The sequence below is a fragment of the Maylandia zebra genome, linkage group LG17 (genome assembly GCF_041146795.1).
Source record: "Maylandia zebra isolate NMK-2024a linkage group LG17, Mzebra_GT3a, whole genome shotgun sequence".
NCBI lineage: Eukaryota > Metazoa > Chordata > Actinopteri > Cichliformes > Cichlidae > Maylandia > Maylandia zebra.
This window is the reverse complement of record NC_135183.1, coordinates 37,902,995-37,918,339: the sequence shown is the minus strand read 5'-3', so window position 1 is coordinate 37,918,339 and position 15,345 is coordinate 37,902,995. Positions and strand designations below refer to the sequence as shown.

General features: G+C 41.4%; 1 protein-coding gene and 2 long non-coding RNA genes across 3 annotated transcripts in view; 2 read left to right on the top strand and 1 right to left on the bottom strand.

Annotated features, from left to right (window-relative positions):
- Positions 1–3,391, top strand: part of ttc4 (tetratricopeptide repeat domain 4) — a 3,710-nt gene extending 319 nt beyond the window's left edge. Inside the window, exons 2-10 of the mRNA XM_004553851.3 lie at positions 518–635; positions 725–886; positions 983–1,060; positions 1,213–1,337; positions 1,442–1,528; positions 1,939–2,180; positions 2,522–2,603; positions 2,819–2,901; positions 3,188–3,391. Of these exons, the coding sequence (XP_004553908.3) occupies positions 518–635; positions 725–886; positions 983–1,060; positions 1,213–1,337; positions 1,442–1,528; positions 1,939–2,180; positions 2,522–2,603; positions 2,819–2,901; positions 3,188–3,287 (1,077 nt within the window). The 3' untranslated portion in view covers positions 3,288–3,391. The remainder of the gene's footprint in view (positions 1–517; positions 636–724; positions 887–982; positions 1,061–1,212; positions 1,338–1,441; positions 1,529–1,938; positions 2,181–2,521; positions 2,604–2,818; positions 2,902–3,187) is intronic.
- A 1,472-nt stretch (positions 3,392–4,863) lies between these two features.
- On the bottom strand, positions 4,864–6,388 carry LOC143413189 (uncharacterized). Its single transcript, XR_013093810.1, has 4 exons — positions 6,350–6,388; positions 5,339–5,444; positions 5,063–5,244; positions 4,864–4,980 (listed from the first exon to the last, which is right to left on the bottom strand). It is a non-coding gene; the product is annotated as an uncharacterized LOC143413189 (long non-coding RNA).
- LOC143413190 (uncharacterized) lies at positions 4,903–6,154 on the top strand. Its single transcript, XR_013093811.1, has 2 exons — positions 4,903–4,993; positions 5,101–6,154. It is a non-coding gene; the product is annotated as an uncharacterized LOC143413190 (long non-coding RNA).
- Positions 6,389–15,345: the final 8,957 nt, after the last annotated feature.

Below are 15,345 nucleotides of genomic sequence, written 5' to 3'. Positions count from 1 at the left end.
GCACTAGATAGAAAGCCACTTGAACCTGAATAAAATGTGTTAGCACGTCTTTGTTCTTATGTTGGTGGTTAGCAACAAGATGCTAACATGCTCAGTATCTCGTGAAGATATCGAAAAATAGCATCAGTACCAGTGCTGGTATCGGATCGATACTAGCGCGATAGAATCGATACTTTGCTTCTGTTTTCCACCTTCAGTTTGTAGCCCAATGAATTGTGTCCGAACCTTTCTGTGCTGACTGTCACATCTATTTTATTTATAGCCCACAGACACATTTAGATTCCAGCCCCCCCCCCAAAGAAAAAAATCAGTTTCAAAATACATGAAGCTGAAAGGTAAAAATCACAGTGATTATTAAAACGTGTTCAGAGCTTACAAATTAATAATGGTTAATCTCCGACTCTGTATGCTGCCCTCAGAGGTTAAAAGTATTAAAGTGTCCATATTGGTATCGGCATTACCGGCCATGGCTTTACTTGTATCAGGTAATACCAAAATGTACTGCTGTCTCACGCAGGAGTTTAATAAAATACCCATGTTCATGAAAAACGCCCCCGAAGAGATCGACCCACAGAAATACCCAGAACTAGCCTGCCTCCAGTCCATTATCCACGACGAAGACCGGCCTCCTGAAGGTGTGCGAACCACAGCTTTCTCTCCTCCAAGGCTTTGAATGTATTCGTGAAAACAGCTGAACAAATGTGAGAAACGTGTTCTTTTCCAGAACAAGCAAAAAGCCTGAAAGATGAAGGCAATGCCTATTTCAAAGAGAAGAACTACCAAAAGGCGGTGGTGGCCTACACAGCGGGTTTGAAGAAGAAATGTGCAGACCAGGACCTCAATGCTGTCCTCCTCACCAACCGTGCAGCATCACACTTTTACCTTGGTAAAAAAAAAAGCATCCAAATGTCCTTTTGCTCTCACAAAAGATGACATTGTTTAAAAAAGATATGTCTGGGTTTTTCTTTTTTCCGTGACTCAGGAAATATGCGCTCTGCTTTGAATGATGCTGCAGCTGCAAAGAAGCTCAAGCCAGACCACCTGAAAGCCTTGATCAGAGGTGGGTACTGTTTTTAACATGTACTGCTATGATATGATGACATTGTGTTACTAGGCATGGAAATCTAGTGCTGGTTTCAGTTTAGATGCTCCAGATTTCTGTCGGTTATAGCTCTTAGAAAGCAAATGAATCCCATGTTTGTGCTTCTGCAGGCGCTCAGTGTTGTATAGAGCTGCGCCACTTTTCAGAGGCCATCCAGTGGTGTGAGGACGGGCTCAAGGTTCATCCTACTGACAAAAAGCTGCGGGAGCTGAGAGCAGCGGCAGATAAGCACAAAGTAACTACACTTCAGATGATCCTTGTTTTTTTATATATTATTTTTAGAAGTGGTGAAATCTTTAAAGCGCTGAAATAAACCTTGATTTGTTTTTGGTATCGAAGAGAGCAGCAGAGAGAGATGCCAGGAAGGCCAAGGCTAAAGAAAAGAAGTTGCATGGTGAGAAAGAAGCTCTTCTGAATGCCATAAAGGTAAGCATTAGAGATGGAGCATCTAACGTCGCTCACACGTCACACACATATTTGTATTTGACACTAATTGGCAGCTACCTGCCCCGGCTGCTGCTGCAGATTTATAGTTAGAAACCAGAAGTCCAGATGCTGCCACAGCCCTGCTGGAGGCGCCTAGCTATCAAGTCCAAGCCCAGCCACAGGCTCGTAGTTAATGGGCCCATCACTGGATGATGCGTTACCAGCGCAGGTCTCGTCTTCACCCTGGGCCAGGGCAACCGCCACAAACCATCCGATTCTACAAGGAGCTTAAGTCAAGAGGCTGACCCTACATATTAGAAGATGCATCTTAAACTGCCTTCACTATCTAAGTGAAAAATGAACGCAGAGAACGAAATTATATCAGTTATGATTTTGGCGTCTATACACAGGATCGAGGCATCAAACTCGTGCAGCCTGCGAGGGCTCAGCGGAGCGGTTCCGACAGTGAAGATGAGGACGAACGCTCTCCTGCGGCGATAGCGGAGCTCAGCCTGGATGGCCTCAGCTCTCAGGAGGTCACCGGGGCTCAGGTCTTCGTAGATGAGCAGGGCTCTCTGCAGTGGCCCGTTCTCTTTCTCTACCCCGAACATCAGCAGAGTGACTTCATCTCGGCTTTCTGTGAAAACAGCTGGTAAACGACTCCTGCCCTCAGTGACCAAGATTGCGCTAAATTTATATACAAATATCACTGATGATCGTTTTGATTATACATTCCTCCACTCTTTGATCTGTGACCTGTTTCAGATATCGTTTGACTAAAGTAAGACACGAGATGTAACTTTTATTAGAGCAGCATAAACGACAATAGCCAGTTTTTTTTTAATGTAAATGCCAATTGTGACCACTGGGAGTCACTGTTGAGCAAAAGGGACGCAAAATATTTTTAAAAGGTTTTTAAAGAATGACACTTTTATGTAGGACAGCAAATTGAAGCAGTAAAGTGTGGAGAATAGTCACTCTTGCATCTCTCAGCTTCACAGACCACCTGGGAGTCATGTTTGAAGAACTTCCACCCTGGGACGCGGACAGAAAATACCTCCCACAAAATCTGCAGGTCTGTATGCTGGGCTTACAGGTGGGGAGGTGGGGGTGTTATTTTATGAGAACAGAGATCAATTAAAGTAATGATCAAACTTGTATAAAGCCTTTTAGTGGCTCCAGGTGGAGCCGAGTGAAGACTGGTTGGCTGTTTCAGATTGAAAATGGGGAAATGTGTTTGGCTTCAGTCATCAAACTTTTCCCACAAATAACTGATGTTGTCTTTCACAGCTTTACTTTGAGGACGAGGAGAAGGAGACACTTTACCGAGTCGACCCAGAGATGTCACTTTTGAAAATACTGCAACACAAAAGGTAGATTTAATAATTTATTCTGCTGATGAGTGGTTTCAGTTTCATTTACACGATGGTCACTAAGAGCACTCCTCAAGACAAGTTCTCTTTATAATGCTCCTTTTATTAGGTGCTGCTGTGAGTTCCTTGTTATAGATGACTTCCTTCCTTATGTCAGATTTAAATGTATACCTGAGGGGTTATTAACTGTTAGAGAATTTACTTGTACCATTGTTTTCCAGCGTTGCTTGTTGTAACTTTCCTTCATGCTGGTTTCCTGATTGAATCTCTTCTGTTTTGCCAACAGGTATTTTGTGAAGGCGGGCACGCCCAGCTTCATCGTTTTAGTAAAAGGCTCTTCATACTGCAAGCAGTTTTTATCAGGAAGGAAAATACACGGACTGTAAGGAAAGGCAGAGCTTCAACTCACGCACATGAAAACCTCTGACATTCTCAATAACTGACTCATCAAACGTCACTGAAAATAAAACATGAGGTTTTGTAACATGAACTGTTTACACTCTTTATTTCTTTCTGTGAAAAACGGGTGAGTGTTGAAGTGTGTGAATTATTGCGCAACAGTCATCTCATCTATATATTCTAAGGTAAGACCCTTCATAGCATTAGAGAGAAAACAATCAGAAGATCCCCTTTGAGTAATCACTGCTGTTAGTCCAATAGTCACACAACTGGCATAGTAACTCCAACTTTAATGGTCGCCTTCTTTCGTACAACCACAGAAAAAAACTGACCCTCCAAAACTCTTTTACTGCCCCTTTCCCGCCTGCACGTAGCCATGCCCCCCCCCCTCACTAGACATTTGCACAGTAGGACACATCTTATATGATATATAATATGATCTCTCTGCTCCCTGTCAGCACTCTCACTGCAGCAGTTTGCTTTTCCTGATTTTGGTTTCAAATCCTTCAGATTTCATTTTTGAGTCTGAATGTTTTCTTTCTTCTACATCAGGCCAACATTTTTGCAGCACTCCTTCCAAAATCAGTAAGATTTTGATCAAAGAATTCAACTTCTTGGTGTCTTTGAGTTTTCATTTTTTGACATTTGTGAAAAAGTTTTAGATTAATAATAATGATAATAATAATAATAATATAGTTTAGTAATAATAGTTTATAGTTTAGATTTTGCTCCCAGCTGTATAACCCTATTGTTGCAGCCCTACCAGCCACAGCGCCGCCTCAGACCCGCAGGCAGGCTCTTTTAGCTTTACATGTTTTACTTATGTGAAGCATTCACTTAAGTGTTTTTCACAATGGCTAAAATAATAAACTGGTGTTAAACAATTTTTTCCAGCTTGGAAGCCACGCCTCCTGTGACACTGCTGTGTTACAGTGGATAAGTCGGCCATGTGTGAGATCTCTGAAGCTGTTTGCATTGATAGTGTGATTTGATAAGCTCTTTATCTGCACACAGTTTCCAGGTCAAATTAAGCCCATGCTTTCTGTTTTGTAGGACATCACGTTCAAGCTGACAGAGATTCATTCATTCATTCATTCATTCATTCATAAATGAGATCATAAATGTCTTGGATTTCATATTTTTATTGATGAAAAAACACTTTACATCAGTTTTAGCATCAGAGCAGATCTAACACCACGTTTAGCTCTCTACATGAAAGTATGTTTTTCTCATTAGCAGAAAAATTAATAGACTAAAATTCAATCCTCTGTATTATTACTGAAGCTATGCAGTGACTAATCTAAAAAGGCGACTCATACATTTAAACTAAATGTAATTTTTATGATTATTAGGAAGCTGATAGAAATATTTAACGATAATCTCAATTCAAAATGACTTCATTGTCTCGTATCACTGATAGAAACATCAACACAAACTCGGATTGCGTCACTGTGTGATCACAGTGACTGCTGGTTGAGCCATATAAGCAGCTGGCATTGGTTGTACAGGCATCATCATGGGTGCCTGCATGACTGGAACAGGCTGCATGTTCACAATGTTGTTATTCTGTATGTTGATGACAGTGGGGCCTTGCTTACGATGCTTTAACTCACGATGCATCTGACACCAGGAGCACGTGGCGCAGCAACTGGAAATTACAATATCGTTAAGGAGAGAGCCCTGCAGAGAGACGGTAAAACCATTATTTCTTTCTTTCTCCTTTTCTGCTTCATGATATTGTCTCACTGTCACTGCTTCATACCTTGATGCCATATCTGTTTCGCATGGCAACCCTTACAGATAAAACTGCAGGAGGTGGACAAGTAGGGATCCCATAGAATGAAGGAGCAAACATTAAATCAAATAAAGGGAGAAGATTGTTCTCTCCAAACCTTCCTGCGACAGTTTGGGTGAGGCAGGGGCCGCACCAAAAACCATAGCAGCCTGAAAAACAGAAATACATCACCAAAGTGGTAACATGTCTGAAGTGCCTAAGACCCCAGAAATGACAAGAAAACGATCTTAAACTTCTTCTTACAAGTACTCGCATCCTCAAAGCAATCCAAGAGACCACTGTCCCAGTCTGTCAAGGGTTTTTCTGCCATTGTGTGTTGAAGTTCAGCCACAGATATTAAATAATTACTCTGTAAAAGTAGAATGAAGTAGAGAAAACCCAAATAAAACAATTGCAATGAAAGTCAGCTTTATACATCTTTGTCTTCTTTTAGCTGAGACAGAAAGCTAAAGAAAGATTCCTTGCATTTGACTTTGTTGATGTTTTTAACATTGTACTGTTAAATGTTTGGTCACGATTATAAGTATACTGTTTTATCAAGATTACAGAATTGAATCTGTTTCCAGGAAATGGAGTAACATATAGGATGGAGGGAAACATGCAAACAACTTGCAAATGATATAAAAAGAGAGCACATGAAAACATGAAATGTGGACAGAGAAGTTGCTAGTTTTCCATGAATACTGTTGTAAAAAAATAGGAACATGTTACACATGTTGTTGTTTAGGGTACATCACTTGTGAATCGGGACATGTTATATATAGCTACTTTAACATAGTCCGATTGATTGCAAGGCTAATTTATGACGTTTTTATATTTCTATTTAACCCTTTAAGGCACAGTGTCACTACAGTGGTCAGCTATTGATGGTACACTTCAACATAAACTACATTGGACACTGATGTGTAACTCCGTACCCTGCCGCACACTGGTCAACCAGTTGTCCACCTAAGTGGAGATGTTAAACTCTTCTGAAAAGTACATGTTTTAAAAAAGCGAAGATCAAAAATCTATTTTTTCATGTCTAAAGTTGAATAAAAATACTTAAGAAAAAGAAAATCCAGATTGACACTGTCACTATTCATGCATGAAAGGGTTAAGTTTCTATTGTATATTCACCCTCCATCCATAATAAAGAAAACTGAACAAGTGAAATATCAGAATCTCTGATAAATGAAATAACTGAACTGACAGCATCATTAACATCAAGCACTAAAGAAAAAAAAGAGATGACACAACAAACTCTTCACTTACTTCTTATTCTGCACTCTGATGTCTCTCCTCTCCAGCACTCAGTCACACTCTGTTCTTCTTTATCAAAGGAGGTCATGACACACAGTCCCAGTGAAACCATTGGACATGTGAGCATGACTGGTACTGAATGTATTTGAATATTCAAACAAGTATTTTAAATTGGCTGCACAGAAGTTAAGTGACTGAGAGTGAACTACTAAAACCAGTGGTTTGATGTAAACAGAGCAGAGCAATGCTCTAATACATATAAATAAAGACTGAACGAATAACTGAATAAACGTATAACTGACTGCTGGATTGTAGCCTTTTAGTAAAACTTTGTAACCACTGAGAGAACTCTGGGTTCAGGATGAAGGCTACGAGATCAAGCCTGTCATCATCACTAAAAGCAGCTTGTTAAAAACACTTTTAAATTGAGAGTTTCAGCATGAAAACTACTGCAATTTGTAACTCTTGTGCTTATTTGTGGTCATAGATCAACAAAGTCAGGAAAGTGAAAGTGATGGAGGAAGAGAGCCAAGAGCTGTGGCTATGGAGAGTTTGCTGAGTTTTCTTGGGAAAACAGAGATGGGAAAGTTGACCTGTGGTTATGCTTGTTCCTAGTAGAGGTGTTAGGGTTTAGTTTACATCAGTGTGCTTACCATCTTTCTCTCTTTTAACCGCGGTCAATAAAGTGTCTTTTGTTGTGTGTGGAGAATGCCCACAAACACCCAAATATAATACATTTAGAGACTGTAGTAGTTTGTGGGGCAGAGCTTCACTTTCATGCAGTGTTTGGGTGAATCTGATATTTAAAATGAACAGAGCCTTTGTCTACATAGCAACGATGTTTGCATGTTTGAAAGAAGGTGTGCCAAACTATGAGTAGGTGTCTGTTGCACGGGTTCTTTTTCCTTGTTTCTCCAGATATCAATTCCTTGTTCAACTAAAATGATAACACTGTAAACTAGTACATTTGAAGGATTACATTTAGATTCCCAAAACTTTATTATTTTATTTGAACTTATACTATATCCATTCTGAGATATGCACACAAGTATGGTTTTAAGACAAATGCAGCAGTATGAGTGTGCTGGTTTGGGACAAAAATGTCATCTACCTACCAACAAGCAGAGGGTAAATAGAAATCCTGTCCATAGGCTTGATTTTTTGCATTTGCTCAATATCTCTGTTTTAGAAATCACATGACTATCCAGCGTTGCAACCAGGAAAGAGTTGCAGTCTTACACACCTCGTACTGATTTTATATAGTGGAGAGTACAGGGTGGGCCATTTATATGAATACACCGTAATAACATGGGAATGGTTGGTGATATTAAAGTCCTGTTTGTGGCACATTAGTATATGTGAGGGGGCAAACTCCTCAAGATGGGTGGTGACCATGGTGGCCATTCAGAAGTCGGCCATCTTGGATACAACTTTTGTTTTTTCATTAGGAAGAGGGCCATGTGACACATCAAACTTATTGGTAATGTCACAAGAAAAACAATGGTGTGCTTGGTTTCAACGTAACTTTATTCTTTCATGAGTTATTTACAAGTTTCTCTTTGTTCACAGCCATTGACATGTCGAAGAGGTTAACACGTGAGGAGAGGATCAAAATTATGTTGATATCTGGTGAACGCAGTAACCGTTTCATTGCAGCAGACTTCAATGCAAGACACCCTACGAGACCACCCGTCTCCCATGCTACAGTTAGCAAACTGCTTGCTAAGTTTCGTGAAACTGGTTCAGTGTTGGATTTGCCAAAATGTGGACGCAAGAAAACTGTCACTAATGAAGAAACATCAGTGGCTGTCCTAGCTTCATTCAGCAAGAGCCCACAGCGTAGCACTCGCCGCATGTCACTGGAGAGTGGCATTAGTCGAACATCCCTTCGGCGGATATTAGCTACTCACAAATGGCAGCCTTACAAACTCCAGCTACTGCAGCATCTCAACGAGGATGACCCAGATTGGCGCACAGAATTTGCAGAATAGGCAAAACAAAAATTGGAACAGGACCCTCAGTTCACGCAGAAGGTTTTGTTCAGTGATGAGGCAAACTTTTATGTGAATGGTGAAGTTAACAAACAAAACCACCGCTATTGGTCTGACACTAACCCACACTGGATGGATCCCTCCAAGACTGTTGGACCAACAAAAGTGATGGTTTGGTGTGGTATATGGGGTACAACGATAGTGGGTCCATTCTTCATCAATGGAAACCTCAAGGCCACTGGATATTTGAAATTGCTACATGATGATGTGTTTCCCTCTTTATGCACTGAAGCTGGCACGTTCCCTGAGTTTTTCCAGCAAGATGGTGCACCACCACATTATGGGTGCCAGGTCCAAGCATTCCTAGATGAACAGTTTCCTGGAAAGTGGATTGGTCGTCGTGGGCCAGTTGAATGGCCCCCAAGGTCTCCCGATCTGACCCCCTTAGACTTTTATCTTTGGGGTCATCTGACGGCAATTGTCTATGGTGTGAAGATACGAGATGTGCAGCACCTGAAACTACGGATACTGGATGCCTGTGCTGGCATTTCTCCTGCGGTGTTGCTATCAGTGTGTGAAGAGTGGGAGAAGAGGGTTGCATTGACAATCCAACACAATGGGCAGCACATTGAACACATTTTATAAGTGGTCAGAAACTTGTAAATAACTCATGAAAGAATAAAGTTACGTTGAAACCAAGCACACCATTGTTTTTCTTGTGACATTACCAGTAAGTTTGATGTGTCACATGGCCCTCTTCCTATTGAATAAACAAAAGTTGTATCCAAGATGGCCGACTTCTAAATGGCCACCATGGTCACCACCCATCTTGAGGAGTTTGCCCCCTCATATATACTAATGTGCCACAACAGGACTTTAATGTCACCAACCATTCCCATGTTATTACGGTGTATTCATATAAATGCCCCCCCCTGTACAATGTGGAATTAAAGGAGCAAATAGTATAGAAGTGCATCTCATGTGTTTATTGTTGCATGTCATCTGTGTCCTCATGTTTCGCCTGCCGCGGCTGTTGGTTGGAGGAGTTGCAACATCTTGTCAACAGAAGACTTTTTAGGTTTTATTGGATTTTTTATATATAGATGAGTTTTATTGGTGGGAGTTTTATGGTTTGCTGTTGCTGTTGTCCACGCAGCCTTTAGAGTAAGCCTGTGGCTTCACACAACAGATTTCCTTCAGTTTTATTCCCTTGTTAGGTTTCAGCGGTACAGCTGCATTAGGCATTGTACTGATTTGCTTTCTAGTTATTGTGCATCAGGCGGCTGAAGCCATTGGCTCGGGAGTACCGCCGCAGTTTGTTTAAGACAGTTTGCCTTCCTCACAGCTGACAGTATGGTACATAAATATCCACTGCTAGTATGCACAGAAGACTAGGCTGAGTGAGTTAGTTTTAATAGGCAGATTAGTGGGGGATATTGCTCCTGTTAATTGTGTGTCCAAGATTTATTGCCTGACCAACGTGTTTCGGCTTGTGGCCTTCATCAGGGTCATCCTGGGTGACCCTGATGAAGGTCACAAGACGAAACGCAGCTTTATTGGCTGAGCAACATTCTCTGTTTTTGCTACCAAGGCGTGACATTCAGTTTTTTGATGGTGATTCGTTGCAATACCAAACCTTTATGAGAGCTTTTGAAGACATGGTGGAGAGTCAAGCTCACAGTGCTAAGTATTGTTTATATTTTCTCAAGCAATACACCAGAGGCCATCCAAGAGAAATGGTGAGAAGCTGTCAGTATATGCCTGCTGAGTATGGATATGCTAAAGCTAAATCTTTGCTCCTGGAAAACTTTGGCAATTCGATGAAAATTGCTGCTGCCTATGAAAGGGTCAGTAAATGACCTCCTTTAAAATCTGAGGATGTGAAGGCTTTGCCGGAATATGGGTTTTTATTAAGGCAATGTTGTAATGCAATGGGAGATGTTGAGTCCTTGCATGAGTTTAATGTCTCTGCTAACATGCAAGCAGTTATGAAAAGCTTGCTTTATACAATCAGGGATAATCAGGAAATGTTGCGTCCGATCTGTTGAAGAGGGTTCACTCTAAAGTGGTTTTTAGTGATGTTGTTGAGTTTGTCAAAAGACAAGTGAAGATTGCAAGTGACTGCGGCCGGTGGGCAAAATAGTGCTCTGTCCATAATACCAGTTACAGTGAAGTCCAAGAAAGGATAATCAGTCACTGATAACCTACGCTTTTCTAGATCCTGGGAGTTCAGCTTCATTTTGTACTGAAGGGTTCATGAATTGGCTGAAACTTTCAGGAAGGAAAACTGGCATTCTTTTACGTACAATGGGTCAGGAGAAGATGGTCAGTAGTTATCTTGTTTCAGATATGGAAGTAGTGGGCTTGGATTTAGATCACTACTGTGACTTGCTTGAATTATTTACACAGAAAAGCATGAATGTTCATCAATGCAATATTGCCCGATGGCCACATTTGGATGAGCTGTGGGAACGTCAAATGAAGGCTGATTTTCCAGAATGCATTCAGAATGAGCAGTTTGCTTTGTCTAGAGATCAGCAGTTTATGAAGTCAGTGATCGACACTGTTAAGTTGGTTGATGGTCATTATACCATTGGTTTACCTTTCAGGTGCAATCAGGTAAAAATGCCAAATAATAAGAAGGCTGTAGAACAGCGAGCTATGAGCCTTAAACTGAAGTTTATCACGGATGGCTTATTTCATGTCAGTTACACCACTGTTATGACTGGTATTATTTCCAAAGGGTATGCAGAGAAGGTGCCTACTGAAGAATTGGATCGCGGTGATGGAGGGTTGTGGTATATTCCACATCATGAGGTGCATCACCCACAGAAGAAGTAGTTGCGGGTTGTCTTTGATTATGGTGCTTCATTTCATGGAGTGTATCTGAATGGACAGCTTCTGTAAGGCCCAGTTCTTACTAGCTTGCTAGTTGGGGTAATAAGTGCGTTCCGTAAAGAGCCTGTTGTGCTAATGGCAGATATTGAATCTATGTTTTATCAGGTCAAAGTACAAAGAGAAGACGCAGATCTGTTAAGGTTTCTGTGGAGGCCAGACGGAGATCATAGTCAGGATCTGGTGAAATACAGAATGAAAGTACACCTGAGGAGCCACCTCACCTCAAAGTTGTGCGAGTTTTGCCTTGAGGAAATGTGCAGAGGATAACAGAGATCAGTTCAGACTTGAAGTTGTCAATAATGTTCTACATAATTTTTATGTGGATGATTGCCTTACCTCTGTTGGGTCTGAAGCAGAGGCAGTGTTGCTCCATCAAGAACTTGTTGCTCTTTGTGCTAAAGGAGGCTTTAAGCTCACCAAATGGATTAGCAACAGAAGAGCAGTACTCGCTGGCATACCTCAGCAGGAACACTTAAAAACAAACCTCTCACAAGGAGAGGGATATTGTCCCTTGTGAGCTCGATCTATGACCCTTTGGGGTTTTTGGCACCTGTTGTGTTGCCTGCTGAGTTAATCCTTCAGAAACTGTGCAGAAATCGTTGTGGCTGGGATGATGTGTTGCCAGTTACTGTTGGACAAGAATGGACAGTTTGGCTGAATGATCTTTGCCTTCTTGCAGATTTTAATGTTGACCTTTTTTTTTAAACCTAACTTTGGAGATGTTGCTTCTGCTCAGTTACATCACTTTGCAGATGCAAGCGAGGAGGGTTATGGCACAGTCAGTTACTTTTTGCTTTTTGCAATATATTAGAAATGAAATTTCAAGGTTTAAAGTATTTGTAGCAAACCGGGTGACAGAGATACTTAGTGTCTGAACCTTCTCAGTGGAGATATGTTAATACATCATGTAATCCTGCTGATTTGACTCCTAACCATCTGTTGCTGCTTAAGACCAAGCCATTGATGCCACCAGGAGTGTTTTAGGAGGATTTATATGGACAACGTCGATGGAGACAAGTACAGTACATGTCTGACCTGTTCTGGAAGCGCTGGGTTAAAGAGTCCCTGCCCCAGGTTCAAGAGCGTCAGAAAAGGCAGAGAATTGGACGGAACGTCATTCCTGAACTTCTCAGGGTGAGAGGTTCAGGCATCCGGGAGGGGCTCAGAGTAGAGGCGCTGCTCCTCCACATCGAAAGGAGTCAGATGAGGTGGTTCGGGTATCTGACAAGGATGCCTCCGGAGCGAGGCGTACCGGGCATGTCCCACCGAGAGGAGGCCCCGGGGCAAACCCAGGACACGCTCGAGAGATTATTTCTCTCGGCTGGCCTTGGTGTTCCCCCGGAAAAGCTAGAGGAGGTGGCTGGGGAGAGGGAGGTCTGGGCTTCTCTGCTTAGGCTGCTGCCCCCGTGACCCGGCCCTGGATAAAGCGGAAGAAGATGGATGGATGGTCATTTCGGGGCTGTGGTTATCGTTGTCGATGATTCTGCGCCTCGTAACTCTTGGGTGCCTGGAAGCGTTGTGGAAGCAATTTCTGATGGTAAAGGACTGTATGTCAGCTTCGTATTAAAACAAAGACTGGTTGTTTGGACGGGCCGATCATTAAAGTGTCTCTTTTAGAGGAAGCAGAAGAGTCATGAGGATTATGTGACTTTATCAAATGGCTACTTGAATGAATGTGGATGTGTTTATTTTTGAATAAACTTTTATCCTTAAATGTTTGATAAAGCATTGATTATGTCTATCAATGTCTCCTACATGGTAAGTATGACGTAATTATTGATCTGAAATATTTAGGGGCCGGTATTTAGGAGCCATATGAGTTGAGTTGTTCCTTTTTTGGATTAAGAGGGTTGGTTTAAATGCAAACACTGTATTGGTGCACGGGTGTGGGGCGTGACTCATGGGTGTGTTAGGTGATAAAGGTGGTTGCACTCACCTGTTCACCACACATGATGTTGATGACACAAAGGTAGGCTGAACATGAGGGGAAACTTTCTGTTGACCACAGCTTGAGTCATTTTGATGCATTTTTGTATGCAGCCTGAGTTTGGTTTAGTGCACTAATTGATGCCATAGGCTGATGTTGTAGTTTGACATAGCAATTGGTGTAATGTTTGTGAGTTGTGTTCATGTTTGTGCAGTCTGTGCATTTGTATCCTGTTTGATCCCATGTGCTGGTTTTGTATAGTGGACATTACAACGTGGATTTAAATGAGCAAATAGTACAGAAGTGCATCTCATGTGTTTATTGTTGCGCAACATCTGTGTCCTCATGTTTTGCCTGCCGCGGCCGTTGGTTGGAGGAGACGCAACAAGGGATCTTGGTTCAAGCCCTGGCTGGATCCCTTCATAGTAGAGTTTGGTTGGTCTCCCTGTGGTTGTGAAGGTTTCCTCTGAATACCTCGTCTTCCTCCCGCACTCAGCTGAGTAACACCCAGGGTTACTGTTCAGAAGACGTTTTTGAGATTTAACTCATTTAAAGGAGTTTAGATTTTGCACCCAGCTGTATAACCCTATTGTTACAGCCCTACCACCCACATTATTTAATCTTTAATCTTTAAAAGGCAGACAACTTAACTAAGCATAGACCTGCTGTTGGTCATTGTTTCTTTGTCATTTAAGTGACGCAAATATTCAATTCCTAATTTGATGACGTGACAACAGGTTATTGTTCCTTGTTGTTAGTTTTCAGTTTTTAGAGCTGTTGGACTCGACTTGAAACAGTGATTTAAACTGTGATTTACTCTCGATACTGAAGACTGTTTTTCTTGTAATGCTTTAACTCCAGTTTTAATACATCTGAATCCAGGAGCAGCACTCCGCTTTGCAGTGACACTAGTCACATTTAGAGTTTGTGTTATGTAATTGCCAATTGTGACCACAGGGAGGCACTGTGTGACAAAACTGCTTTGAAAAAATGACAAAGCAGTAAACTTCTCTGATTCTTCTCTCTTCTTGTTTTATGAGAAAGCAGATCTGTTTCTGACTCCAGTCTAAAAATAGTCAGGTCACCCAAGAAGTCTACTTTTAATTCTTTTCCTGGTTTTACTTGTTAGGCAAGTCACAGCAAAGAACTCCTGATGTTTCACCTTGTTGGCTGTTTGTCTGCGGTGAGCTGTATTCCTATATGACCTCCTTCCTTACCCCAGATTTAATGTAAACCCAGAGAGTTATCAGCTGTTTAAGAATCTCATTGTTTGTATTTGTATCATTGTTTCGGTATTCCTTATAGACCTTCTTTACTGTCCTTCCTCTGTGCTGTGTAATCACTGAATCTTGTCAGATTTGTTTTTGACACCAAGCATCATTGTAAGTACATATAAAACGTGAGTTTTTAATTTACTCCACTTGGATTCTGTGTTGCTATTTATAAAAGACATTTTGTCACAAAGACCCAGTATTTGTGTTTCAGTCTTTGTAATTATGTTCTTTGATTATTCTTGTTCATGTTGTTGGGTTTCTTTAGCTCAGTGATCTTAGTCGCGTCACCTCAGCCTGTGTTTGAGTCTCTGTGTTGTTCACCTCCTGTCACTGTTAGTTACTGTTGTCTCTGTGCTCCATGTTCTGTTTCTGTGCCTGTCATGTGCTTCCTGTTTTATTTTGATAGTCCATGTCCTGTGTGCAGTGTGTCTGATTTTGCTTCCTCGTCATCTCATTATTTGTCCCGGCTGTGTCACCACCTGTTCCCCATTCTCTCGCTGTCCTGCTTGAGTATTTAAGTGTTTCTCTCTGTTAGTTGTTGTATCGTACCCTCACCGTGTTGTGTTTTCGCCTCTGTGCTTGTGGTAACATCTTAGTTCTCTGTTACTGGTTTTCCAGTTAGAGCTTCGTGCTTTGAGTTTAATTTTTCCTACTGATAGTCCTGCATTTGGGTCCTTCCTCCTGCCACACAGCACACACAATGACACATTTTAAGAAAGACAAATTAATGAGGAGTGAAATAAAAAATGAAAAAAGCCACTGCAGGACTCCTGTTTGATCTTTGTGTCATGAAAGCTGTGAAGAGCACATCAGGTCTTCATCAATCTCAGTAAACTGTAAACTGATCTGAAGCAGAGTTTGGTGAATCTAAAGTAGGATTGCAAAATGATCATAAATGTCTTGGATTTCATATTTTTA